The sequence below is a fragment of the Strix uralensis genome, chromosome 2, assembly GCF_047716275.1.
Source record: "Strix uralensis isolate ZFMK-TIS-50842 chromosome 2, bStrUra1, whole genome shotgun sequence".
In the NCBI taxonomy this organism is placed as follows: Eukaryota; Metazoa; Chordata; class Aves; order Strigiformes; family Strigidae; genus Strix; species Strix uralensis.
The window spans coordinates 41,707,060-41,734,582 of record NC_133973.1 but is presented as its reverse complement, the minus strand read 5'-3'; the positions used below and the strand labels follow the sequence as shown (position 1 = coordinate 41,734,582).

At 39.9% G+C, this 27,523-nt stretch overlaps 1 protein-coding gene across 2 annotated transcripts in view; it reads right to left on the bottom strand.

Moving 5' to 3' along the window:
- MED14 (mediator complex subunit 14) overlaps window positions 1–24,062 on the bottom strand; it is a 38,072-nt gene extending 14,010 nt beyond the window's left edge. Inside the window, exons 1-17 of one of the 2 annotated variants that reach the window (XM_074858525.1) lie at window positions 23,676–24,062; window positions 21,735–21,761; window positions 15,945–16,050; window positions 15,091–15,264; window positions 14,189–14,318; window positions 12,502–12,627; window positions 12,023–12,130; window positions 10,666–10,798; window positions 9,968–10,118; window positions 7,264–7,375; window positions 6,496–6,621; window positions 5,588–5,666; window positions 3,890–4,049; window positions 3,302–3,496; window positions 2,580–2,714; window positions 2,087–2,163; window positions 26–186 (exon numbers count right to left, since the gene is read on the bottom strand). In XM_074858525.1, coding sequence (XP_074714626.1) covers window positions 26–186; window positions 2,087–2,163; window positions 2,580–2,714; window positions 3,302–3,496; window positions 3,890–4,049; window positions 5,588–5,666; window positions 6,496–6,621; window positions 7,264–7,375; window positions 9,968–10,118; window positions 10,666–10,798; window positions 12,023–12,130; window positions 12,502–12,627; window positions 14,189–14,318; window positions 15,091–15,264; window positions 15,945–16,050; window positions 21,735–21,761; window positions 23,676–23,857 — 2,182 coding nt within the window. In that variant the 5' untranslated portion in view covers window positions 23,858–24,062. Of the gene's footprint in view, window positions 1–25; window positions 187–2,086; window positions 2,164–2,579; window positions 2,715–3,301; window positions 3,497–3,889; window positions 4,050–5,587; window positions 5,667–6,495; window positions 6,622–7,263; window positions 7,376–9,967; window positions 10,119–10,665; window positions 10,799–12,022; window positions 12,131–12,498; window positions 12,628–14,188; window positions 14,319–15,090; window positions 15,265–15,944; window positions 16,051–21,734; window positions 21,762–23,675 lie in introns of both variants that reach the window. The other variant, XM_074858524.1, reaches the window with a different exon arrangement.
- Window positions 24,063–27,523: the final 3,461 nt, after the last annotated feature.

Genomic DNA, 27,523 nt, shown 5'->3' with positions numbered 1-27,523 from the left:
ACCAGTCTTCCTAAATAAAACTTACCTTGCTCCCTGGATGAAGTGCTATTAAGTGGACAGTTCGCAAACACCAGCTCAGCCACCCACGTGCGATTATTTCTACCTTGTAACCGGAAAGTGCAATCAAGAAGAGATCGGTCCAGAGCCTTCTGCGTTTCCTCGTTTACACCTTTACAGGGAGGAATTCTATTCATGATAAAAAAAAAAAAAAAAAAAATCTCAATTGCACACAGTAGAGTTCCAAAACTAAAAATACTACCTTCTAACATTTCCTGAAGGACTCCCAAGTCTGGACATGAAAGAATGAACAAATCAACAGCAAAGACAGCTGGACTGCACAGCAAGATATCCTATTCCTCTTTAAGGACTATAATAAGTGTGTTAGAAAAGCACTCCGAGTTAAGACCAATTTTTATATGGATTCAACACCTGCAAATTACAGACTGTTAAGGGATCTGTTGAATTGCCCAGATCTCCTGGTGAAGTGAGAGCACTCCAAATTAAAGCTTTTGTACAGAGAAACAAGCCAAAAAAGATTAAAATAATAAGTTCTGGGGCAACCCGAACTCACGAATCAGTTCGTCTCCTAGAACAATCTCACTCTAAATGCAATGAACAACCTGGCAGTTACCTTAGTACGCACTAATTTATTCATATCCCAATGTGAGAATTGAGCTCAGGGGACAGAACAAATGAAGCTTAAGTAAAAACATGCCAAACTTTTTTCCAAATCCTTTGAGAACCTACCCAAAAATTTCATGTACCACCCTGAACTTCAGCTCACAAGTTCTCAGTACTACTCTGCTCATATGCAAAGTTAAAAAGGTAGGGCCTGATGCATTTAGAGACTGATGCCTTTGTATCACTATACATTTCTGCACCATAAAAGAGGTTAAGAAGGTTTTACTCTAGAAGGTGTCTTTGGGGTTTGGTTTTTTTACATTTGAAACTGATATAATCTGTTCTGCTTCATAACACAATCCGAAGTTTAACAGGTGAGGCTTGAAGTAGGCTCCAAGAAGTGTGAAGTGGACTGCCAAGTAGAAAGCACCATGGTCAATAGTTGCAGGTCCAATTAGTGGCTGGTTGTGGCCAACATTCCTCAGGGTTAACAGAGAGGCCAATACTATTTAACAATTTCAATAACCTACACAATGCAAAGGAATAGCAAGTTTGCAGATGACGCCAAACCGAAGGGAGCACGTAACTTGCTGGAGGACGGGGTTGCCGTTCAGAGAGACCACAAATGGCTGGAGGAATGAGTTAACAGGAACCTCACAAACTTCAGTGAAAACAAATGCAAACTCCTGCACTTAGGCCTGAATAACCTCAAGCAACAGCACACAGTGGGGACTGACTGGCTGGGCAGCAGCTCTGCAGAAAAACAACTTGGGGGCCTGGGAGACAGACTGAACAGGAGTCAGCAGTGTGCCCTTGCAGCAATGACAGAACATTGCATCCCAGGCTGTATTAGCCAGGCAATCAAGTGACTACTCCCCTCTAGCCAGAATTTGAGATTGCTCTGGCCGGGGAGGGCACAAAAGTTCTTAGAGATTGGAAAATGCCGCTGATCAGCCCTGCTCTGAGCAAAAGGTTGGACCAGATGACCTCCACAGGTCCCTTTCACTCTTAAATTACTGTACATTCTCAGATGTTTCCTCTACAAGTTTTTTTACCATGCAATCATCTTTTCTGGGATTCTTTGTGTTTTCCTCTGCAGTATCACATACTGGTATTTGTCAAATAACATATGGAGTATATGCAGGCCTCTGATCTGATCTAAAATTGCAGTTGCCTGGATTTTAGGATTGAGTACTGTCAGACTGCTTTCAGAGCTCCCCAGTGTAGGCTAATGAAGAAAACAAGTTATAGCTGGCTCTATGTCTACTCTTATTTTCCTCTTTCACCAGCACTGCTTCACATGAGAGTGCAAGACACACAATAATTTAAAAAAAACAACCAAAAAACCCCAAACTAAAAATCTCCCCCCATCCCAATATTTTTTGTGTTAATCTCCAGACAATCCTTTTTTTCCTCTCAAATGTAAGTACAGTAATAAATGAAATACAGGACCATATCCTCTTACTTTAATAAACGTATTGCATGGCTGAAGCCATCTCCTTCTACTTGTACTCCTTGGTGAGGAATGTCCATATTAGATAACTAGGGATGAAGAAGAAAAATGTTATCCCAAGCAAAAAGTCAAGCAAAATAACTAACTTTTTCAAGGATTTTTTTTTCTTGAAGGGTGACAGATGTTTCACATACTCAAGCACTGGAAAGCCAAAAACCAGTCTGTCCAATCTGGTATAAAGCAGTCTCCCACCCGCTCCCATAAGCGTGTCTTTCATACTCTCATTTTCCCTTTTCCCTAAGCTTTTTGCAGTGCCTGGTATTATAGACCGAGCTCTAACAAGACTAGAGCAACCCAGTGTAGGGCATCAAGTCACCCAGGCTCATCTGGTGGCGGAACTCCAAAGCGAACACACGACCACAAGTTTGCCAAATAGCTGCATCTAGACAAGAGAATCAGGAGTAGTAGAAGGGAAGAAGGAAACAAAATATTTTTAAATACATACCTCCATACGAAGCCCTATAAATGGCATGTTTGTATCACACATGGCTACAATATGAGCTAGCACTTTATTGAAGGCACACATTTCTCCCGACCGTTTTGGTTTCTTAGGTTCTATGGAACATGGATCACCAGATAACTAGAATTAAAATAAAGACAAATGTACTTGCACATTTGGAGTAAATGTTTTGAAAACATGTCAGAGAATAATCTCATTCATCCAAGTTTCAAATGAATCACACCCTGAGCACAAACTCCCAAAACGGTCTGGTCCACTTAAGGACTGAAGCAATTCAGTTAAATTAATTTTATAATTACATCCTTCCTTAAAATATTATTTAAGTATCACTAAGCCGTGTCAGCCTGACCCCAAGAAGCAACTCTTACCAGCCCCTGCAAGTCTTTCAAAGACTACACCTACATGGCACAAAGCATATCACTGCAGATACCAGTGCTCCATATACAAGCTACTCTAGCCACCTCAGCACAGTGCTCTGCCATGGCTCTTCAGAGCAGCTGAGAAGGCCTGGCATGAATGAAAAGACAACTGTTGTAAAATAGTTTCCCAACATCTCCTTAGGGAAGCAGTCCAGAGAACCAAGCCACAATACAAGATGTCAGCCATACAAACTTCCAAACAACACTACTGAAGCTGGTATTGATGCTCAGAACATGTGTTTAGCTTTCACGCTTTATAATTAGCCCAATGGCTCTTGAAGCACATACCTTGCGCTTGACACCACTTTTCATTTGTTTCCCACTTTTTGTGTCTAGTACCAACTCTTCAATGTTTGGTTTGAACTGCTGTAGTAAAAGTGCAGTAGCAGGGCTGTCATCCCCTTCAGCATAGCTCACAGAGAGAAAATGGTACTTGTACTCTAGTTCTGTAGGGTTGCCAGGAACATCAAACATCTCTACAACCTATATTTAGACAAAACAACAAATTGAGAAGACCCTCAAGCTAAGAATACGTCTACACCAGTTCCTATCCTCTCCCCCTCAAAGAAAAGACATTAGTCTTTTTCAAGATACTAATACTGTGGCTAGGAAAGGGATTCAAGAAGAGAAGGAAGACTAAACTTTCAGGAAACATAAAGAGAATGGGAAGGTTGCTGAATAATAAACCTTTATGTCCCCTCCTCTCTATAAGCCTGACTGCTTAACAAACCTGCTGAATGAAAGAAGGGAGGGAGAGGGGAGAGTCAAGGATTACATCAATTACTTGGTTCCTAATGCTAGAGTTAACAGCACAACAAACTGTCTGGGACATCCATGACTGGGAGCAAAAGATAGAAGCATTTTTCAGTTACTTACAATGTAGTACTGTGGAAGGCGAGTGAGTTTGATAAACAATTTGTGTTTGGAAAGGTTTCCCACTGGATGGCTAGCATAATTAGCTAGTTGAAGAGTTTCACTGCTCACTGTAGGCAGATGCTTTATAGACTGTTTGCAACGTTGCTGTCCAAGCCAGAACCTTACATTGAAACAAAGGTATTAGTACCCTGAGACTGCTGTTAGTGTCAAATTAAGCTAGTCACATTCTAATTCAACATCTATCACTGCTCCACAGGTTATATACAGAGAGTTTTTCTATTCTTATTACTATCTTTACATATTGTCTTCAGCTTGAGTAACAGACAGCTGTTAATTTAAGAAGAAAAGCCCTGAAATTATTCCCTAAAGGAATAAATAAATAAATTTTTATACACCACAATATGAAATTACAGTATAAAAAAGAAGGGATAAATTAAAACCCATGCAGATTACAGTTATTTTACGATTTGGAATCTTTGATTATTTTTTGCTATAGAAAAGAAAATCTTTGCTCCCATATGCTGGTAAGCAATACAGTAAAAAAAGTCACCAAAGCTGGGCACCACTCCGAGTTATGTTATAAACAACTCAATCACCCAAGTAAGTTTGGACATGGAGAACCACATGCAAGACACCAAATTTATTCTATTGTTTGGAATTAATCTTTGTCCTACTCCAGTGGATTCTGGCTATAGTGGCAAGGCCAGAAAGCCTAGCTAGGCTTGAAAGGAGCTCAGAAATGTGTGGCTTGGTTTTTTCAGTCAAACTTCTACTGAAAACAGCAATGGAAAAGTGTGGGTGCTCAGCATCTCTCCATCACGACACACATTTATTCTCGTAGATGCATGTTACATATAGCTGTCCTAAAAGACATTTCGTGGGACTGCCTAGCTTCCTCAAAAACTGCAGCACTACCCAAGCCATTATCTCGAGTACATTATTTATAACAAAGGGAGGTTGATTAGTTTTCTCCAGGGTGCCAGAGCTTCATGCGTCATCATGCTTCTTTTAGAAGCAAAATGCCTCAAATAGAGGTTTCACCCTGCAATCAGCTTGGAGTACTGGGAATTTCCAAAATGACAGAGCAGGTGGAACGTAGTTTTCATGCAGATGCAAACTGTATTTGTATTATTTCCTACAACCTCTTATGGGAGTCAAATATATCTTGTGCTTAAATCTCAGGGTTTTATGGAAGAAAGATTAGAAGTTTAAATCAGCAAGGGCTGAAGTGTTAGAATAGATATTATTTAAATCATCCTAGGCCACTTCCTGGTTTTTCCTCTGTATTGTGAGAAGGGAGATTGCTGTTGCTGAGAAACAAGCACAGTTCAGCTGTAGAAACAGAGTGGAATAAAGGAGATAGAAAATGAACAGGAACACAAAATGAGATCCTCAGGAAGCAAGTGGTCTGCTACTGAATTAAAGTGAAAAGACTTCATGCAGAGTGTGTGCATAGCAATGCATTAGGCTACCGTGTAAGGGGACAGACTAAAGGAGGACTAGGGAATCAACTCCAAGCAAAAGCAGAATTTCCTCCACCCATTTAGAGGAGATGGCAAATACTCAAGGTTGCTTAGAACAGCGAGAAAGTATATCTCCTACTGTGGTAAAACAGAAAGCCATGCAAGTGTGATTGACCAAAATACAAATATGGTAATTCATTCTATGCAAACTAAGTGAATCACTCAAGTCACTTACTTGAGCTGCTGAAGCCAAGGAATGATACGCTTCATATCATCATTAACAGACTTCTCTATGTCATCGAGTGTCAGTTGATCTGCAAGAACATTAGGTGAGTGAATGGTCTTAAGATCTCCTCTTCAAAGAAAATTTTGACCTTTTAATGAAAGTGTCTCATCTAATTTAACAATCACAGAATCGCCCAGGTTGGAAGGGACCTTGAAAGATCAACTGGTCTAACCTTGCACAGGAAAGGGAGACTAGATAAGATTATCTAATACACTGTCCAATCGCATCTTGAAAACCATCCCTGAGGGGGCTGCTTCAGTGATTGATTGTTTTCACTGTAAAAAATTTCTTTCTTATATTGAGATGAAACCTCTCCTGGTGCAACTTGTAGTTGCTGTCCCTTGTCTTCTCCACACTGGTTCATTGTGAAGAGATTAAGATACACAACAAATGATTCATAATGCTTGTAAAACCACAGTAGTATGTTATTAGGCAAATAAACTGAAAGAAATCACTTTCCTTCTTTTCTTAGGTAATCTGAAACCTGAAGTTAAGACTTGGACAGTAACTCAAGCTGTAGAAGGTCACATAACACAATTGTCAATCGGGTCCACACAAAATGACTGCATCCATTAATAGCACAACCCAGTCAAAGAATATGCACTGCAATGAGGCCTAACAATATTTAGTCTGTTGTCCCCTTAAAACATGCCTAACTGAACTGTGACTCTTAAGCACAAAGATATACTTCTCTGTTCCTCAAACTCAGATGCCTAGGTGATGACCCAAATTCATTTGCATTACCCTTATTTACTTACAGAATTTCACAGATCTGACAGAACTGTTCATACAAAATTACCTCAGAATGCAGGATTCTTGCAAGATATTAAATAGAACCTGGTTTTGCACCTACTTACCAACACCATACAGCATCAGTTGAAACATTCCAGAGTGGAGATCAACAAACACATGCAGGCACTCTGATCGACCACATGGTTCCAAAATTGGAATTACAAGAGTTGGAAGAGCCGTCTCGATGAATGCTAAACAAAAATTGATGTTAATAATTTGACACAAAATTCAAATTCATCATATTAAAACTTAGCCCATTATAATCAAAAAACCTGTTTGTATTTATAGAAGCAATCTTCACTTGCACATTATTACACTGTTAACGTAAAGAGTGAACCAAATATAAGAATTTCTCTGTGAAAACAGTGCTAGTAACAAACTACTGAGAAAAGAGATCAAATTTGAAGAAAATTATTAATCCTTAAGCATCTTTTAATTCACTGCTTCACGATTATAAGCTCAATTCAAATTCTAGTAGTTTCAGCAACAGTTTAAGCAAAGTCTGATCCAAAGCTAGCTCAAGACAGTGCAAGATTTGCTTTCAATTCTGAACATGTACAAGTTCTACAGTAGACCATTTTTAAACCTTCAGCCCAGACTACAATGCTCTACCAGCTTCATCTATTATATTGTATTTACTGGTATGAGTATTTTACAATTGTCAATGAAGAATAATTTAAAGCTAAGTCTTTTTAATTCTGAACACATCTCCCTTTACTTTTTCATATTTTTTATTTAAATTAATGAAAACAAGAAACACCAAGAAAAAAGGAAACCATTCCTAGGCACAAATGGAAATTAACTTGAAACAAACTTCAGTAGAAAACACATACAATTGTCATTAACGTTGTAGCTCTTAAGAATGGCTTTTAGCTCCTGGAGTTTTTGATGAGATCTTGCATGGACGCTGTCTATTAGGAGTTTTTCTATTGATAGGTGGTCAATCTGTAAAAAAGGAACATACTTGAGCAAATTCAAATTTTCTGTGTAGACTTTATGCATTAGCACGCTGGAACAAAGCTACTTGAAACAATCACTTCAGAAAGAATTTGCTTAGAACTGTGGTGAAGCAAATGAACTATTAACTTGAGTATTTGGATCACTATAAAATACAGCAAACTAACATCAGATTCGGTCTGTGCAGCAGGCAGTGGGAGGGTTTTTGAGAAAAGACTAGAAGAAAATGTAAAAGAAAAGAAGTTTCACAAACTATGCTGTTACCACTCTCTGTGCAGACCTACTCATTCTGGATCAAGGCTGGGGTATTTTGCAGCTTAGCATGCATCCGTTCATAGCTAGTTTAAGCTAACGAAAAGAAGACCCACAAAACCCTGCAAACCAACGCTCTATTAGAATACAGTTGCCTCTACACAGACACATATGTAGCTGTACATTGAAATACAACACACTAGTTTTAGTCCTGCTGATGAGGTAACAATGCAGTGAAAATGCTGTGGCAGACACTGAATATGAGCAACCTTACTGAACTCAGGAGTATCTAGAGCCCTGCATCTAGAACATCTAGAGGCTGTGCACTGCCAGTGCTGAAGCTTATGCCACTACTTATATTCACTGTAGTTTACTTGTGCAACCTAAATTAAAGCATTTGCATTTATAGCCATTCACATTGCAGTCATATTATTTACATATTTTGCATAAGCAAAGCTACAGATTACTTCAGAACTTTTTTCTAGTTAACCTCACATTGCTTTGAAAACCGTTCAAGGCGAATTAAACTCAAATTTTATTCTAGCATAAGAGATAAATGCAGAAGAGGTTTATACTGGAACAGAATTATACAGAATTTCAGTACATGCCTTCATATATACCAGAATGACCTTCCCCCGGAGACAAGCTTTCCAAGCCAAGGCCTTAAAAATCAAGTGTTTATCCACCCACAAGAGCATTTCAACTCAACAGCTGCTATGGGTTAAATCTTCCTCACAAACAAGTGGCTACAGGTTCTACAGCTACAGCCAATTTTCAGTAGGTTAATGTATAATAACCTGCTTAGACAAACATATTTGTTCGTGCCACTGTTTTATATAGTATCTTAAATAAACAGAAACAGTGTGCTGTCTACGTCATTACAGCTGAGATCATTATTCAAACACTAGAACAGCAGCGTATACATAGCTGATAAAATTTTTAAGCTTAGAGCAAGTAATTATAAAGGGACTCAGCACTGACTTTGATAAATCTCAAATTTACAGTGGCCTCATAGCTTAATCTACAGTCTGTAGACCTGGTTCAATGAGTTTAGGATTGCGTCAGCTCCAGTAGAACTTCAGCATATGGTCTAAATAAAGCATATTTTCCTGGATTTAGGCATAAATACAGTATCTTCGCCAAATTAACTGTATATTTAGTGGCCTAAATATGCTAATTCAGGCTATTAAGTAAGTAAATTTGGTACATATTTACTATACTAATAGTAGAATTTATACTCTAGCAGTAGAGTGGAAGGCTACTATGCTCCACTAAGTTTCCCACATTCCTCTATAGCCCTAACATATGAAGTTCTTGACATCCAACATACAGAGACTTGTCTGTCAAACTTGGTAAACAAGATGGGCCAAGAGGCTCAAATACAAAGTATGTACAGTAGGTGAAGGCTGTCAACAGTAGAAAGTTCTGTAAAGACAGGTGAAGAATCTGAGCTGGTGAGTTTTTCCCTGTGGAAAAACTGTACTGAAAGTTTGAAAACTATACCATTCACTCCAGTTAATAAACTCTCTTAAAAAACCCAAACACTGTAAGAAATAGTGACAAACGTACATCCTGATATATCACAGCCAGACTTGCTGAGGAACTTACAGAAGACTTATTATAAAACCTAGAATGCAGTTTCTCTTAGATATCATTAACCAAGATCTAGAATTATCACCAGTGAAGCCTTATCCAAGTAGGAAGTTGACTGCAGTTACTCGTTTTGGATCATTTGAACAAATCACACCTTTAATATATAGGAATTTGAATAGAAAGGCACATTCAAATACGCCACATGACACAATCTGGTTAGTGATAAACTAAACCCAAGTGTTACCTAACACTTGTAACAAGCAAACCACATTAGGTCTTTTGGACAAGATTTCCAAATCATAATGTAAGATTTTCTAAGGTGAATAGCACCGCTGGGTAGCCAATTCAAGCGACATGGGGAAGCAGAGGAAGTTTACACAGCATCTCCAAGACAGGAAGGTGAAGAACTGGCTCTCTCTAAAGCATTTCAAGCCAAACACTAACCCTAACTGAAACTTTGCTGTTGTTTTTCCCCTCAGCCTCAGCATTCTCTTGTAAGTGGTATATAACGCACTGTGAAGTAGGTGTAATTTTTAAGATGAAGGCAAGGCCAGTAATTTGTAACAACAATTTTAGGTCCCAACATAAACACAACACAGTCTGGAGTAACTGCTTACTAGAAATCTTAGAAACAGCTCTTTAAATAGAAAAAAAAGTGAAACAAGCTTACAATGAAAAGTATTTTTAAGTTTTTGATTTATAAAACCAGATGCCTACTGCAAAGCAAACCTTTACCTTCATAGCTCTTTCCATCAGTTTGGAATCACAGGCTGGCAGTGGAGGCTCATGAGATATTTGTAAGGGTTTTGAGACATCAGTCTCATCAATCTTAATAGTGACCTTATGAACAGATGCAGTCCCTGTTTTCCTGCCAAGCACCTGTTGACTTAAAATAAAGAGAATAATTAAACCATGTAACTGGAATAGCAGAAAATATGATTTTCAGTAGCTAATCCTTGACTCTGAGAGCTCTGGTTAAAAATAAGATTATGTCAGCTGAACTGAAAAAAGCATTTATTTTAGTTTACATTTTAATGCAGAACTGTCGGTAAACTGTAACTACATAAAGAAGTTTTAGACAGCTGCAAATTCAACACAACCAGAAGAGCATGTGGATTGCTTTTTTGAATTATATCTAGTGCAAGTCAAGCAGTAAATATAGTAAAAGACTGACAAGGAACTAATTAATTTATTTAGATACTCACACAAATACAAGCTGATTTATAACTGTATCCACTGTTCCCCTGTACATTAACATACTTCCCTCACTTGTCTACAATTTAAGCAACATGTTTAGGTACTTTACAAGAATTTAGAAGTCTCACATCAAAAAGAAAGTACAATTCTGAAAATTCTGGCTCAAGCTTAGTAAATGAAAACCCTCCTATTATTTCATTTATTGTTTGTTAACCACCCTTTTAAAATTAACTTACTTCCAAACAGAGAGCGAGAGACATTTCCCTGCATGATATCGCTCCACTTGCACAAGGTCACCCCAGCGCTCTCGAATCAGCATTAGTGTTTGTGAATGCAAGACTTCCAACTGAAGTGCTAAGCAGAAGGAGTCTAATGAACTGAGTTAAGAAAATTATAAGACCTCCAAAAAGTACGTACACTACATAAATCCACTTGTCACAAACATCAGACAAAATGCTGTCTGAAAACACACTAATGTACTAATCCAGAGATAAAGACATACAAACAGCATCAAATATTTCTCTTTTCTTTTTTAAATTTTTTTTAAAAAACCTCTTATTTAGAGCAGGGCCTTAGACAAGAGTGACACAATAGCTTTGTTTTATAGATTATTAACTCTGATCATCTTTTAGGGAGAAGGTTACTAAAAAAGAAATTCAATTCACCCTATAGGTACCACTAACCCCATGCCCCATGGTCACCCTAAAATAACATGATTCTGTTTGTTTCTGCAGAAACTGTTTCACTGAAAACCATTTCACACTGTCAAGCAATTTGCCCTTAGCATATAGAAAATCACTGCGCTACTTCCTGCACATGCTATATCTCCTTTTAATATTCTACTCACTCACTTCTCCCCCTTCCCAGTGGGATGAGGAGGACAATCAAAAAAAAGTAAAACTCAGGGGTTGAGATAAGAACAGTTTAATAAATAAACTAAAATAGTAACAATAGTAGTAATAAAATATAATAATAGTAATGAAAAAATATAACAAAAAGAGAGAGAAATGAAACCCAAGAAAAGACAAGTGATGCACAGTGCAATTGCTCACCACCTGATGGATGCCCAAGCAGTGATCTACCTCTCCCAGTCAACTCCCCCCAGTTTATATACCGAGCAGGATGTTCTATGACATTGAATATTCCATTGGCCAGTTTGGGTCCGCTGCTCTGGCTCTGCTCTCTCCCAGCCCAACTTCTTGTGCACCTGCACATTAGCAGGACATGGGAAGCTGAAAAGTCCTTGATTTCTTAGCAAAAAATAAAAACATCAGTGTCTTACCAACATTCTTATAACAAATCCCATACTGAATACAAAACACAGCACTATTCTAGCTACTAAGAAGAAAAATTAGCTCTATCTCAACCAAAACCAGGACAGTACCTCACTTCTACCTTTGCTGATTAAATGTGTACCATCAAATTTTACATGCTGGCACCTGAGAATAACTGTTTCCAAGGCCATAATTTTTACTCCACGTACAGACATTTCCCCGTAGCTCAACAGGAAGTCCATCTTTCTTGACCTCCAGCTACTAGGAAGAGCAAGGCCACATTAAACAGCTTATTCAGAAGCAACTTTCACAAGGATACGCAGACAGCTGTACATATCCTGAAGTGGCTTTTCATCAGCAAACAGCCGCGACTGGACCAACTGATGGATGAAGTTGATCTGCATGCTGTGAACCAAGGCTCGACCATCTTTCATGAATTAAAAATAACTTACATTAGACATCAGGAGACTAGGAATTTGAAATAAATAAATAAATAAATAATAAGAAAAATTAGGATACAACTGTCTGAGCAATTTCCATACCAGAATTTCTAACAAAACAACAAAATCCTTCGTTTACTCTGGAAATTTCAGTCAGTCTGCTACACTGTCACAGTCTACCATTGTTAAGGTATTAAAAGCATATAGAGCAAGGTGAAAACAGGACAAGTATATACAGCTTCATTATCTTAGGCTGTGATACGCAAGAGACCCAGTATAAACAAAACTTATCAACACCAGAGATGAACATCATGTTAAAAAAAAGAAAGTGTAAAGCTTTGATTTTTTTTTTTACCACCAGTTTCCTTGTCTTCAACCAAAATTTCCAGTTTGAGAAGGCGCCAGGGGATGTCAGGGTCATCACCCATCACTGTCAAGGTGGCCTCAAACTCACCCTCAACTCGGAACTTCACACGACCATTGGCTAAGGAAAAAAAAAAAAAGTTTTTTTTCCACTCAGTCTCCTAAGACGCCTCAAAATATCAGTGTAGTAGTTAGCTCCTGGCACTCACAATGGATTACTTCCCTATGGTTTCTGCATCAGAACCAGTGTAAATAAGCAGCACAGACAGACATACCAAATTGTCCTGAACAGCAGTACTTTAGCCACAGTAACTTGCTAACACTTGTGCTACTATATAACAGAGTAACACTAAGCTGACTACTACCCTGACAAATTAGACAAACAAAAGGTCTGGCTTAGTTTTTCCAATTCATTGCTGTATCAACAATGAATACTTTAAGCAATATTCAAAAGAGGTTCAGAACACGATCTCAGCCCAGCTCTGGAAACACATCTCACTGCAAACCATTTATTTAACATTAAAGTATTATAACTCTGTTTTCATGCAAGGAAGATAATATTTTGCATAATTTATAATATGCACACAAGCAAAGATTATGTACACTAGTTATCTAATTGACATATATATCCTCACACCTTTGCGAACACTGCTATCAGTTTCAACAACTGGGAACAAAGACTGTCAAAATTATGTAAGCAAGGTCATAAAGAGAATGAGTGGCAGAGCAATCAGTTTAGTACTTACTAAAACCTGCAGGTCAACCTTCTTAATCACTTAACAAAATATGCCATATGCCTTTACAATTTTATACAGAGAAATATTCCTACAGAAATTTTAACCATTTTAACTCACAAAGTTTCATTTTCAAAAGTATGCCAAACATGTTCTTAAAACAAACCAAAACCCAAACCAGAAACTGAGAGTCATTGAAATATTTAGTTAACTGAAAAATCTGCAGTGCTCAGACATATATCCATTTACATTAGACAAAAATGGCTCTAATACTGATATGCGAACACTTGCAATAGGAACCAGTGAAAACTACTACTAAGATTTTACAGAAACATCTTTGATCTAGGTCTGTGGGGGTATGGTTTACACATGGCTAGTCCAGTTCCTGTAAGAAAAGTCATCTTAATGTCTAAATGACAACAGATATCTGAAAACAGATTGAGAGATCTGGCACTGCAGCGAGCCACAGAACAAAAGGCATGCATAAATACGAACAAATTTTATGCATGAAGATGAATATCAAAACAGATTAAAAAAGCAACATTAGATTGACTTGTTTAAGATAAAGTTCAAAGAGCTTCTACAGAAAGACCTAACACTTTTAATTAAATTGCATGTTAACCTTAACTTAAGATAAAGCAGTTACATTGTTACGCCTAAGGCTCTTTCATAACACATTTGCAAAAAGAGCAAGACAACGTCTACAACCTTTTGCCATTACTTGCACAGGATTTCTTCTTGAAAATAAATAATATTTCAGCAATACTACCAGTGCCCTCATTTTTCAAAAGGGGAAAGCATGTATTTTGATACTATACAGAAACAGGATCTCAGTCTTAACAGATGCCCAACGGTCTCACTTAAGCTATCTTTTAGCTTTGCTTTAGCACTAAAGCAACAATTTAAAATCAGCCTGCAATAATGTATTCTTCAAAAAGTAATTCTTACCAACTGTAAGATTTGCCAGCTGTGGAGGGAGATCTGTAGTAACTAGTCGATGTCGAAGAATCTGATTTAGTTGATGAAGTGTGGTTTGCTTCTCACTCTTTGTTATTGGGTCAGGAGGGATTATTTTATCCTGTTAAAATAAACACAACCAAGTCTACATATCTCAGACATGTATAATACATTGACTGTAGCAACGGTGAAACAAACCAGACTAGAAGTCTGAAAATATAAATGCTACAGGCCATTACACAGAGTGAAATTTTGTATCTTACACTCAGATTTGTTTTCTACTTGATCACGTTTTACCTGAGACTAACCACCAAACAGAACTGCTCAACTTGGATCAATTAAATAAATTCAGGGCCTTACATCAGACTAAACTTGTTTTTAAATACTAAGATTTGAAAGCCATTCCTTATCTGTAGCTATAGATCTGTCACAGGTACTACTGTTTATATTATTTCACCAAATCCAGTTATTCTATATTTTAACAGCAAGAAAAGGCAGCAGCCTTAAGGAGAGCTGTTAAGTATTTCAGTACATTTTCAAACACAGGCAAAACCTCTGAGAACAACAGATGTCAGCATCTCCTTTTCACACTTCATTTTTCTAGGATGGTGGCTTATTACCTGCAAATACTTAAGGAACCAAGGAAGAACAGTTGCTACTATACTCATCCTAGAGCAGAACTAGTCTAAATGGAGAGAACGTGTTACTGAGAAAGCTTAACTTGTTCAAATCTGAAGCGCTCTGCATGAGAAAGAGACACTACAAACACTTGGCACTAGGCTTGTATTAAACTACAGTTCCATTTGCTCATAGACAATCAGTTTCATTAACGTGCATTTGATACCGTGCAGGGGATTTCCCCCCGACACTCGACACATGGTAGCATTATTTACCCTAATGCAGGTAGGCAGCCGTGGGTATGATCCAGTTGTCAGAACATCAATAGCATACGGGATAGCAAAACTCGGCAGACGAGCATGAACCAAAGCATCTCTAGCTAGCGATGCCAGACGATCAGCAGTGTCCACAAACAGAATGGCTTGCTGATCTAAAAAACTTGATATCATCTGTAGCGGACAAGGAAAAAAAAAAAAAAAAAAGAAGGTGTGTCCAAAACCTGCACAAATCAATGCCCCTTTTTATTCAGTTCACCTAGTGCACAAGGCTGAGGTGATTTTATCTGTCACCTCCAATTAAAGTGATCACATCTATAAAGCAAAGAAAGAATGAACATTCTGGCCATTTCTTACATTCATATGCAAGTACACTTTAAATGTGCATGCCACACTTCTGATGCTGTGGAGGATCTGTAAAGCCTCACAGCCCTTTATCTGATGATTGCTACTGGAATGCAACCATACTTGTTTGTAATCACTCAGGGCTTGTTTTTTGCAACATTCTGGACTTTATTCTTATTTAACCAAGAGCAGGATGAAAGTGATAATAAGAACTAACACACTGAGATCACCATCTTCCCTGTCCTATCACCTAATCCCAAAGCACTCCTGAAACTATATGCAGACAAGCCTTTCATGTTTTTGCCACTGATGAGTTTTTAGGAACATGAACTGTTAAAAGACAAGATTATACAATTTCTAAATAGGAAGAAATTTGTTATAACTTAATATTCATTTGCCTATGAACTAGGGTTTTTTTTTTTCCAATTTCTATAGTAAGGGAAAGTTAGGGTGTACCAAAATCCCATCACTTAGAGATTATTTCATACCAAACTCTGTTGCTAACTTACCGCACATTTTTCCACCTTTCCAGCATTATTAGCCCATTTGACTAAGGCTAACAAACGAACAAACAGTTGACGAGTGCGACTTGCAAACTGCACTATTTCTATTTTTCTGGAAAAAAACAGATGTATGTTAAGCTAGTGCTCAGATACACAATAAAGCTGCAATTTAACTCTGTGCCAATAAAAAAAAAGCTGTAATGATAACTTCTAATTGTGTTAATAGAGGCATCACAAATATATGGCTTGTCTGATTAGAACATGGGAAAAAAAGAGCTCCCTGTTCTAAATACCTAAATGCTAACAACTTACATGGATTCTAACCAACCAAGACTGTCTGGAGAAACAAAAAAGCGTACTCACATGAATTAATCACTGATTTTCAGAGAAACGATTCCATAGTGAACTCAACTGAATTATTTTTATACCTTTTATGGGATTTCCCCAGGGTTTATGATTAATTTTAAAATAGACAAGGCAATATACCTAAGGGTTACAGGACCTGGCAGTAACATTAAACTGACATTCACTAAAAAATATGAATCAGACACTAAACAAAGTACCACTCTAGTAATTTTAAGATGTCTTTACGCAGTATGTTATATGCTACCATTTTGCCAGGAAACAGGGTGGTGGTGGGGAAGACTACAAAAACCCCCCACCCTTTTACTTTCCTCTCCATTCCTGCCTTGCAAAGAAACTGGGATAAGGAGAAATTACTGATAGTCAATATTCCTTCCACTGTGCTTTGTACGAAATAGTCAAAATGAGGCAGTGTATGTCTGCACGTCTCACAAGTTATTTTTTGTAAAAGAACATAATAGGGGCATACCCAGATTTTCCCCCTTCATTACACATCTACATTGTAGATGCATTAGACAACACATGCAGATCTACAATGTAGATCTGTAATACCATACACTCTGAAATACCATTTCACCTACTGTTTATAGAGGTTTTCCTCCCTTTCTACACGTTCAGTTCACTAATTTCACCATGGTTTTCTAGTTACTTTGAAAAAAAACCAAACCCAAGATGTGTTCCTGATACGGTTTTCTAAAGTAACAAAAGCACGTGGACAAAAAGAACATTAATCAGTGCAACAGATACTGGTCTCTACTAAACAGAAATTGCGCCTCCTTCTGATCCTAATCTGTAAAACACATAATATAGATAAAGCTTGTTTCTGCTGAAAGTGTTGGGGTAATGAGGTTAACTCTTTTGTGCAATAAGTAAAGCATAATCTGCTTGTGGCAGATGAACATTTAGGCCAGAAGCACAACTAATACCATCTGGTCCAGTTTCTCGCATTATATACTACAAACCCCATCCAAGAGCTTGGGCATTAAGCCAATAACTTCTCTGCATTCTAGAGCATATGTTTTAGAATGGCATTCAGCCTGATGCTAACATTTCAAATGGTGGACAATATAAATACATAATGCTCTAATAGTAACCACACCATGAAAACAAGGTGTTGAGAATTCTGAAAGATACAGAAAAATTTTATGGGATTTGAAAGATGTCTACAGTGAAATTTCAGAAAGTCAGTAATCTCTCAGACAAACTCCATACAGAAGATCCTAAAATCTAGTAGTTATGTCAATCAAACTTCTGTGGTGAAAACAGCACGATAGCAAGAAAAGTTGGAACTGATGTTCTGTGACCAGAAGTCAAAGGTAGACACCCGCTGCCTCCCAAAAAAGATAAAAGCAATTTAATAAAGAAAGTGATTGATAAAACTAGACACAGTGTTCCAGTAACTGTACCATTAATACCACATGTGTGAAGTTACAGAAGACTTGTTACTTCTGCTTGACAGAATTCTGCTTTCAGAACCACCACCACCATCCCTGAATGACAATTGCATTGGGAATTCACATCCATCTACTTCTCTACTAAGAGCCCAAAGTCTTTCAATTTTGCTGGTCCCTTTGTCCTTCATCATAGATACAGGACCTTATGTTGGGCTGCACAAAAATTTTTATTCAAGCAAGATGAAACTTAAGAAAAGAGTACATTTACAAGGCCTATAAAAGCAACGCACATAAAAAAGCTTTCTAATGACCATGGTACTCAGTGCGTTCTTTACCTTGGCCTTTCCTAGTAAGTTCCGATCTCAGGGATTTCAGATCCTTCAGACTAGTGGCTGAGGCTGGGGGAGTAAAGAATTAGCTACAGTAGAAGAGTATCAAGTTAAAGACCACTTAAGCAAGCTTGACATGCATCCAAAGATGCTGAGTGAACTGACCCATGCCACTGTAAAGTTGCTATAATTTTCAAAAGGCCACAGTGATCAAAGGTCTTGTTGACTGGAAAAAGGGAAACATCATGCCTTTCTTCAAGAAGGCCAAGAAAGATCTAGGGACCTATAGGCCAGTTGGCTTAAACTCAGTTAAGAAGAAAAATAAAGGAACAAATCATTCTAAAAGCTACATCCAGATAAATAATGAACATGAAAATAGCCTGGGAACAGTCAGCACAGATTTACCAAGGGCAAACCATCCCTGATCAACTCAATTGCCTTCTACAGGATGAACAGCTCTGATCAAAGGGAGAACAGAAGATGCATTTACAATGACTTTTGCACAGCTTTTGGCAAGATCTCCCACAGTATCCTTGTAGCCAAGCTGGTGAGATATGACATGGGAGGGTGGACTACAGGTAGGTGAACAACTGGCTGGACTGTCAGGAATAATAGTCTGTGACTGGCCACCAGCTGAATTTCTTTAATGTTGATTACTAGTGGTGTTCCTTAAGGATCAGTACAATTTAACACCTCCACGATGTGAAGGCATGAACTCTTCGGAAGTTTGCAGGTGATGCCAAGCTGGTGAGAGCAGAGGGACCTCAGCTGGCTGGAGGAACTGGCTGACAGGAACCTCAAGAAGTTCAGCAAAACCACCTGCAAAGTCCTGCAACTGGAACCAAACAATCTCATGTAAAGCACAGGCTGGGTACTAAGCAGCAGCTGGGGAGCAGCGCTGCAGAAGTGGACCTGGGGGTCCTGGTGGACAGGTGAACAGGTATCAGCAATGTGCCCTTCCAACAACAACAGCTGTATTAGCACTAGTGCAGCCTAGGTCAAGGAATGTCTTTATTCACCTCGAGTCAGCATTTGTGAGACTACATCTGAAGCACTACATGTAGTTTTATGGTCCCTCGCCAAGAAAGATACTGCTGTACAAAAGTGGGCTAGGGGCTGGAACACATGACGTACAAGGAGGGGCTGAGGAAGCTGTGTTTGCTTCTGTTTAAGAAGAGAAAGCTGTGGTGAGATCCTACTGCCATCTTCAAATATCTAAAGGGGTGGTATAGAGAAGATGAAACCAGGCTCTTCTCAAAAGTGCAAAAGGCTGAGGGACAACAGCCACAAACTAAAACAGTGAAAAACTAGTTAGACATTAGGAAAACAAAGAAGCACACAGTGAGGCGGTCAAAGACTGAAGTAGATTGCCCAGAAAGGTTGCAGGATTTCCATCCCTGAAGATATTTAAAACTTAACTGGACATGATCCTAAGCAACCTGAACCAACTTTCAAACTGTCTCTTACTTCAAGCAGAGGGTTGGATGAGGTATCTCCAAAGTACCATTCTAACCAAAATTATTATCCGTGTTTATGAAAGGAGTAAAAAACCATTTTGTCATTAGAAAAGAATGGAACTCAATGTTTCACAAAAATTAGGTGTGTAATTGCACTATTGTTCAAGTCATGAGTAACATGTTTTTACAACAGTCCTGAATCCTTTTTTTTTAATCTTGTGTAGATGATAGAGTCTTTGTTGTAAGTTTGAGAAGTAACAGTCTTGTTCACCAACTACTGCAAAACCAGTAGGAAAACTGCCTGTTTTTAGGAAAACAGTATGTTTATATAGTTCTTGGAAGTATTTTAACAATAATTCTCTTTTAAATACTTCTCAGCGGGAACTGTTTATTCAGGAACGCGGGTGTAAGGTTTTACTTTCCATTTCCCCACAACAGAAGATAGGGCCTTGTAAAGTCATTATAATCCAAGTTCCAGTTAAATCTTACACAGCCATTACTGTATTTAGATAAAAGTTTCCCACATATTATGCTGTATTGGAGGATAAAAAGGAAAAGATAAAGAATACTGAGCAAAAAAAGGTCTCCATTATTAAGAAGCAAGCCCCTGGATTTCTCCCAGAACTTAGCACTATTAATTTTACACCACAGTACTAATGGTTTTTTTTATCCAACCATTTCTTTCTTGTTGCAAAAGTTATTTATTCCTACCATTGATAGCTAATAAATGACCCTTTACAAAGAAGAGCCATCTTATACTGCGAAGCATAATTTCCTATCAGTTTTTCTTATCACAGCATTTTTTAGCTAGGCACCGTAGTAATGAACCTCAGATTTTATGTGAACTTTTTTAGAGGATAATACCCTCACATCTTCACCAAAGGATGTATGCAATGTCACCAGGCTAGCTTCAAGAAACAGAGCTTGAAGCCCAACTACTGCTGTCATTACAGCTCTCAAAGTTAGGAAAAATGGAATAATCTGGATAATAATACTACATTCCCCACACATTTCCTCCAAGAGCTGGCAACCCATTTCACCAAAAAGAGTTGTAAGTCAAAGTTAACAAGGATGTGAACATTTAATTTCAAGACCATTTCAACTGCAGGACATTCTTTGTAACTGTTGAAGGTTGTCTTATTTTCTTTTATCTGTAAACTCCTAGGGCATAAATTGTTGCTCCAGACATGTGTGCCCCACAAAGCAGATTCCAAGAAATGCTAGACATCTAGGTGGGAGAAGCCCCCCACCAGTATGAGGGAGCTGTGGACCAAAGTTGAATGTAATTTCCACAGCAAATAAAGTGATAATTAAAAAACAACAACACCCCATACCAACAAAAAACAGATTGTTTCTCTTCATAAAATATTATGCATAAGGGAAAGGGCCACAAGAAATCATCCCAGGTTACAATTCCCTGAAAATGGGATTAATTCCACAACTTGTTATGAGAATTTTAGAAGATTTGATAACTGAATTAATGATCAAACTGGTACACAGAATTCTTTATTAACATTTTTAGGAATATCATGGCTGCTATATGTCTCCAAAGAAAACTAGGTTAATTAGCATGTCAACACAAATAAAGGAAACAATTTTCTGACAGATTCCATAAAATTTATTCAAAGAAACAAAAAAGTAAATCAAGTTCTTTCATCTCGGGGAGTGGGGTGGGAGTTGGCAGTGGGGGAGAAGACCTGTTCTGGTCTCTTACATTTGTTCTCTAATAATCTTTGCACTTCAAAAACACATAGAACAGAAGCAGAAAACAGTTCTCATGACAAGAAAGAGCAGGTAACATGCAAAAAAGCAGAAGAGGTTTTTACATTGTTTTCATTGTTGAACTGCTTCTTCTGAACAAAAAGTTTCTTTATCACACTAACTAGAATCTATTTAGGTTCTCCAGTTCCCTGTCACATCAGCTTTACTGTCACTTCATTGCTTCAAGACTTATGAAGAGAAAAATGCCCTTAACACAGTCCACCTATTATAACAGCAACAGTATATTACTGAACAGTGCAACAAAAAAAGAAAAAAGCCCAAACAACAACAAAACCAAAACTATTATTGCCATTGATGCTGAGAAAAATCTTGAAACTATAGTGACAGCAAGACAGACAAGGCTTATCTTCTTGCATAAAATCTAAATTTAGGAGGAAAATGTTTTATTTAATCAGTTCTGTATTAATCTTAACATCCTAAACAAAGTTCTATATTTTAACATAACTTACAGATTGTCTTATTGTAACTCACCTTTCCATATCAGTCTTTCTTGGTAATCTATATTAAAAAGAAAAAAAAAAAAAAAAGAAATGTGTGTTATATATTTTTCTATTACATTTCAGACTACTAGAAATTTTGTTAGTCACCTTCAAGTGAGGACAAGAACAACTTCTACATACCTATAAAGAGCATTTCAAAATTTCTATGATTGTAAATGTTTCCTAAATACAATGAAATTATATATTTGATAAAGGAAGTAGCTTGACAGCTCTAGAAAGTAGCCTAGTTGAGGGGGTAAAAAAAGATAAAATCAGGTGTCTAATAGCACCACAGGGCACCTGCCACTGGTCTGTACCAGGTAAGCTGGAACTGGTCAAATTAATTTAAAAGCTTGACGAAGGTTGCCAAAATCCCAAGATTTCTGCTCATCTAGTGAGCCACATAGTATACCTGCCTGTGCTTTGTAATTGATAACTCTAGCATCCATGACTAGAGTTAACGAATTCACCATAGCAATCCTAGAACATCTGCAGCAGGTGTTAAAATTCACTGTTTCCTGACTTGCCTGAAATAAGCTTCTCTTCCCTTTTTAATCAATCTACAAGTGGAGAAATGCCATAGTTCAGAACTTTATCAACAACCTGTGTGATAGATACTACTCCAGAGAGAGGACTGTATTTCTGTAGTGTTCTACACGTATCGCAGGCGTGTCATTAAAAAGTTATTTTTTTTATTCTGGGACTAGGCTGGTCCTGGTAAAAGAATGAGAAATCATGTTCTTGGAGGGAAGATGAAGAATACTTTCCAGTCAGGCTTTCTACTAGCCAGATTCATACTTTATGGGGAAATACAGTGGAAAAATCTAGCTCACTCTGCTTTTGGAGGGGACATCACATAGCTTATAAGCTACCTGGTGAATCAAAGTGCCCAAAGCATTCCCTATGTGTTGTGTGCACCACCCATTTTATTTTGTACCTTAATTATGTACTTAAGCTAAAAGGACCTGTTCTACACCTTAAAACAAGAATAAAAGACGTCACAGGCACATGCTCCTACAAGAACGCATACAGTATTAAGTACTGTCTACACATACCACAAACATACAGGAAAGACTTCTTGACTGATATTTTGTAAATTCTTCCAAAGCAAACTAATATTCTAAAACTCCTCATCCTTCCCAGAGTTTGAACACTTTTAACCCCAAGTCAAGCAAAGGTCTGTTTGCATCTTTAACAGATATGGTATTTTATAAGAACTCTACCTATTTTTTTCCATTTGTTCTGTATGTCACTTCTTAAAACATACAGGTTCCCCACAAGAACCTCTAAGGTTAAACAAAGAAAAAGGAAAACTGGTTTGTTCAGAATCCAAATGCTTTCAGGAAAGTGTTTCTTGGCCCAAAAACATTCCTTTGTTTTGCCACTTCAAACACAACACCACCAGCTCAGCAGATCATAAAGTAAATGTAAATAACTTATTTCCCCAGAATAATCAAATGGTATTTTAAAAAGTACGCAGGTAACTCAAGGAGTTGCAGCATCTGAAAATGTCTCAGTTTCTCACATTTCAGCTTCATGTATTTTGCTAACAGTACAAACACTACAGTTGGGTTTTCTGACAGTAACTTGGAGGCGAACTTCACACTTCACCAGACCACACGCATTCAGCTGCCCTGCATTCCCCACAATCATTTTCCCTCTTTAAGACACACCACTCACTCAGCAGCTTTTGCTAGGCCTCTGAATACACCCCAATGCAGAGACAAACCTGCACGAACAGGGCATTTCCCTGGGGTGGGAGAAGGAGCAACCACCTCCCCCCACTCCAGCCCCGGCCGGGCTCCGAGACAGATCCCCGGCCAGGCCTCCTCGTCCTCCCGGGCTGCTGGGAGGCGGCACCGCTGCGAGCCCAGGCGGCCGGGCAGGGGCGGGCGCGGAGCGCAGCGGGCCGGGGAGAATTTGGGGCACTCACAGGTCGGCCAGCACGGTGAGCTCGGCGTAGGTCCGGTGCAGGAGGAAGTCGATGAGGGTGCTGAGCCGGTAGCCGGGGCTGGCGGCGGCTGTCACGGCTCCGGGGGCCGGCGGGGCCGGGGCTGACGCGGGGCCCCCGCCGGCCGGCACCAGCTGGTTGCTCTCCAGCTGCACCGGCGCCATGGCGGCGGCGGCGGCAGCGCCTCAACCCCGGGCAGGAACCGCTCAGCGGCCCGGGGCGGCCGGCGCTCCCGGCGGCACCGGCACCCGGCCCGACTCGCCCCGCACGGAGGCAGCGGGGAGGCCGGGGGCGGGCGCGGGCCCCGGCGCTGGGGCGGGCGGCGGCACCGAGGGGGCTCCGCAGCGCTCAGACCCTGCTTGGCGCAGGGGCCGCCGCCATGTTGGGGGCACGGAACCGGAAGCGAACAGCTGTGGCGGACCGGAAAGAGAACCTGTCCGGGAAAACCTAACGGGGGGGCCGGCGGGGGGCGCGCGCGCCGGCCGCGAGAGCCGTCGGGGCGGGGCGTCGCCACCCCCAGAGGGGCAGCGCGCGGGGCCGGGGGGCGGGATGGCGCGTGGCCCGGGCCGCCGGGCCTGAGGCCGCTGGGGGGTGTCGGGGGAGGGCGGCCGGCGGCGGCGGGCCCTGCGCCGCTGTGGTAGCGGCGGTGGCGGCGGGCGGGAGGCTGGAGGGGCCGACCCTGGCTGCCTCGTCGTGGGGGAGGCGCGGTCGGGAGGGGAAATGGCGGCGTGCTCGGGAGGGAGCGCTGGGGACAGGGGCCGGAGGCGGCTGCCTGCCCTGAAGTGCTTCCCGGCAGCGCCCCATTGACACATCCGTAGAAGATAACGGCGGGGGGGTGGCGGGGAAGGGACAGGGGTGCCTCTCCCATTGTGTCTGGCCGCGTTAATGAAACAAGGGGTGAAGGAGAATCAGAGGACAGATTTAGCGTCTCAAAGAGCCCTTGATGCGGTTCTTCAGGCAGTCAAGGAAAGAACGGCCAGCGTTAGGCGCTGGGTTGGCTAATCCCTTCCTAATGACTTGGGAAATGCGAAGCGTTTGGGAAGGGTGCGGAGCGATGCGGCGATCGAGACTAGAGGTAGCTACACGCCCTCCTTTAAAGTCACTGTTACAGCTAGGAAAAGGAGCAGTGAGCAGCACAGTGGTCGGTGGCATCTGGTGATAACCACAAAACCACGGAAACTTCCATATTTATGTCTTCCAGATTAACTGACACTTCTGAAGGGAGAGGAGAGGGAAGGTCAGTAAACAACTGAAGATGGATTTTTTGTGTGCTGGTTACCAAAGTGGACTCTTAAGGAAAGGAACAGTATAAATCCTGAGTGTTTTGTGTCATGATTCACTCAAGTGTTAAATCATAAATTCTTGCCTTATGATTACAAAGAAATCCCTGAAATAGGCACATCGTAGACAATATCCAAACTTCTCCAAAGTTTAATAAAAAGAAGAAAGGGTCCTACTTGTTTTGTATTAAATGTAGACTTCTAAAAACCTCTTAACTCATGTCTTTCCCGAGGGGAAAGTAAAAAGTAAAAGGAAACATTTTTCAGCCTCGGAAGTGTGTAATCAACAGATTAATAATAATAATAACAGGTACCTATGCCAGCGACAAGAATAGTCAGTTATGTTCCAAGTGTTTCTTGCTGCAGGTTACGAGATGGTTGCCAACTGACAAGGAGCAGCTTTGCTGGCAGGCAAGCTCTCCCACAGCCTCTGCGGAGCATAAAAGAGCATGAAACGGTGTATTGAGCAAGCCTGAGTGTTAGCTCCGCGCTGGCAGGCCAGCTCTCGTGCCGCTGTCTGGGCTGCCAGGCGATGCCTCAGCTCCAAGGGGAGAAGAGCCACCACCTGCAGTGGGAGTGCAGGGCCTGAGCCCCTGGGTGGGAAGGGACAGGATTGCTGCGCTGTGAGCCACCCAGCCCAGGCTGCTTCAGCGACAGCGAGCTGAACCTGTGAGCCTTAGGGCGGGGGGTGGGTGGGAATTTTGTTACTCCTAAACTCACTAAAATGCGTTTAGACCTAAGTTTTGAATTTTTATTTTTTTTTAGGTTAATGGAGGGTTTTTTCCAATGCAGGTGAAAGAAATACCTACTTTGTGCTGTTTATAAAAATTAATCTATAACGGATAGAATGACAAATAATGTCTGGATCATAATTGTGATACAAATAAGTTATCCACTTAATGTATTGTAAGTACTTGCCTCCCCATTGCAAAGATGGGTTTTCCCAGACATATGAATTTTTTTTTTTTTTCCCCTCTACATGCATGAACAAATGCAGCATACCCATTTTATGGCAAACTAGTTGCACTGTTGAAGAAAATACTGACTTACATTCACAGGAATGCAATTAGGCTACCTGTAAGAACTATTAATTTAGAAATACAGCCTTTTTTATTGTTCCTTTCCCTTCTTTCCATCTCTTCCAATTTAGTCTATAATATAATTCCTATTGATTTCAGTGGCACAGGCTCAGTCTTTGTTGATGTAAAAGCAAGTGGGAAATTGTGTTTTGCCCCTGTTGGAGTTGTTCTTGCTTGGAGAAGCTCTGGTTTTGGTGAGTTTTTCAGCCTTGGCTGGGGAAGGGGGATATCCTCAGCTGGCTGCCTTTCTCCTCTCTTGGAGAGGAGAGGTTAATCAGAGCTGTGGCAGGGATTATGCTGAGCTCTCCTCTCACATGGCTGCATAGGAAAGAAGCTCTTGATGCTGTTTTCAAAGAAAGGAGGAGCAGCAGCAGAGGAACTTCAGAAGCTCAAGGCTTACACTTGTGTGCACACAACAATCATGCTGTTGGGAGACTTGGCAAGATTAGTTGTTTTAACAGTAAGCTGGAGATGAGTATTAGGAGTTCAGAAATCAGGTGAGGGGCCTTCATAATGCTCGCATAAAAAGAAATATATACGTTTGCTGCTTCTTGTTGCCTTTTCTGAGGTTGGCAGCGCTACCACTCTTTGATGCAAGTGCTTCTAAGAAGGATGGGCATTGTGTCTAAATTCAAACCCCCAGCTTGCAGGTGTCAGAAATAGGTTTCAGAAGTCTATTGTGGTGACAAAGGCAAAACTATGGGAGGGAGAAAGCTGGGGCAGTGGGTTTGCTGGAAAGAGTAACAAGGCTTCTGGGGGAGAGAGGGCTCCCTGCACAGTGCTTTCCTGTGGACCTGATTCATTGCACAGTCATTGGGTAGACCATAGATAACCCCTGTATAATGATATCGTTCTCCCTAAGGGTGATGAACAAAGTTGGATTTGTCAAGTTATAAAGAAGGACGATGAAGGTTCAGTTCTGGCTGTGGCTGTTGGTTCCTGCAGTTATATATATATATATATCTTTAGGTTTCTTATATATCTGCGATTATATATATATATTTTTATAAATCTTATATATAAAATGGTATATCTGATTGTGGACTGCAGTCATTATATATGCAAAATTGTTGCATGTAGATAACAAAAGGTCTTAAATTACTTCAAATTACTATTTACCTTAAATTATTTCAAGGTAAATAACACTCTCCAGATGCAGATCTCCAAATAACAAAACAGACTCCAGGTACAATACAGTGGTGCATTTCAGGAGAATAGTCAAGCAGAAGCAATGAATAGTGCTGAAACTAAATCCAAATTGTGTTCTTTGGTACAGTGTGTCACTGAATTATATGCTCTGGGAGATTCATTGTGAGTTACAGAATTTTGCAGTTTGCAAGTGTAAGAGGATAATTCATCATAAAATATAATCTGATTTTATTTGATAGGTGTGGTTTATTTTTCTGTTTATATTTGATCAACTATAGTTGTTCTGTTTCTATACTGCCTAATTACTGGGATTATGATATTA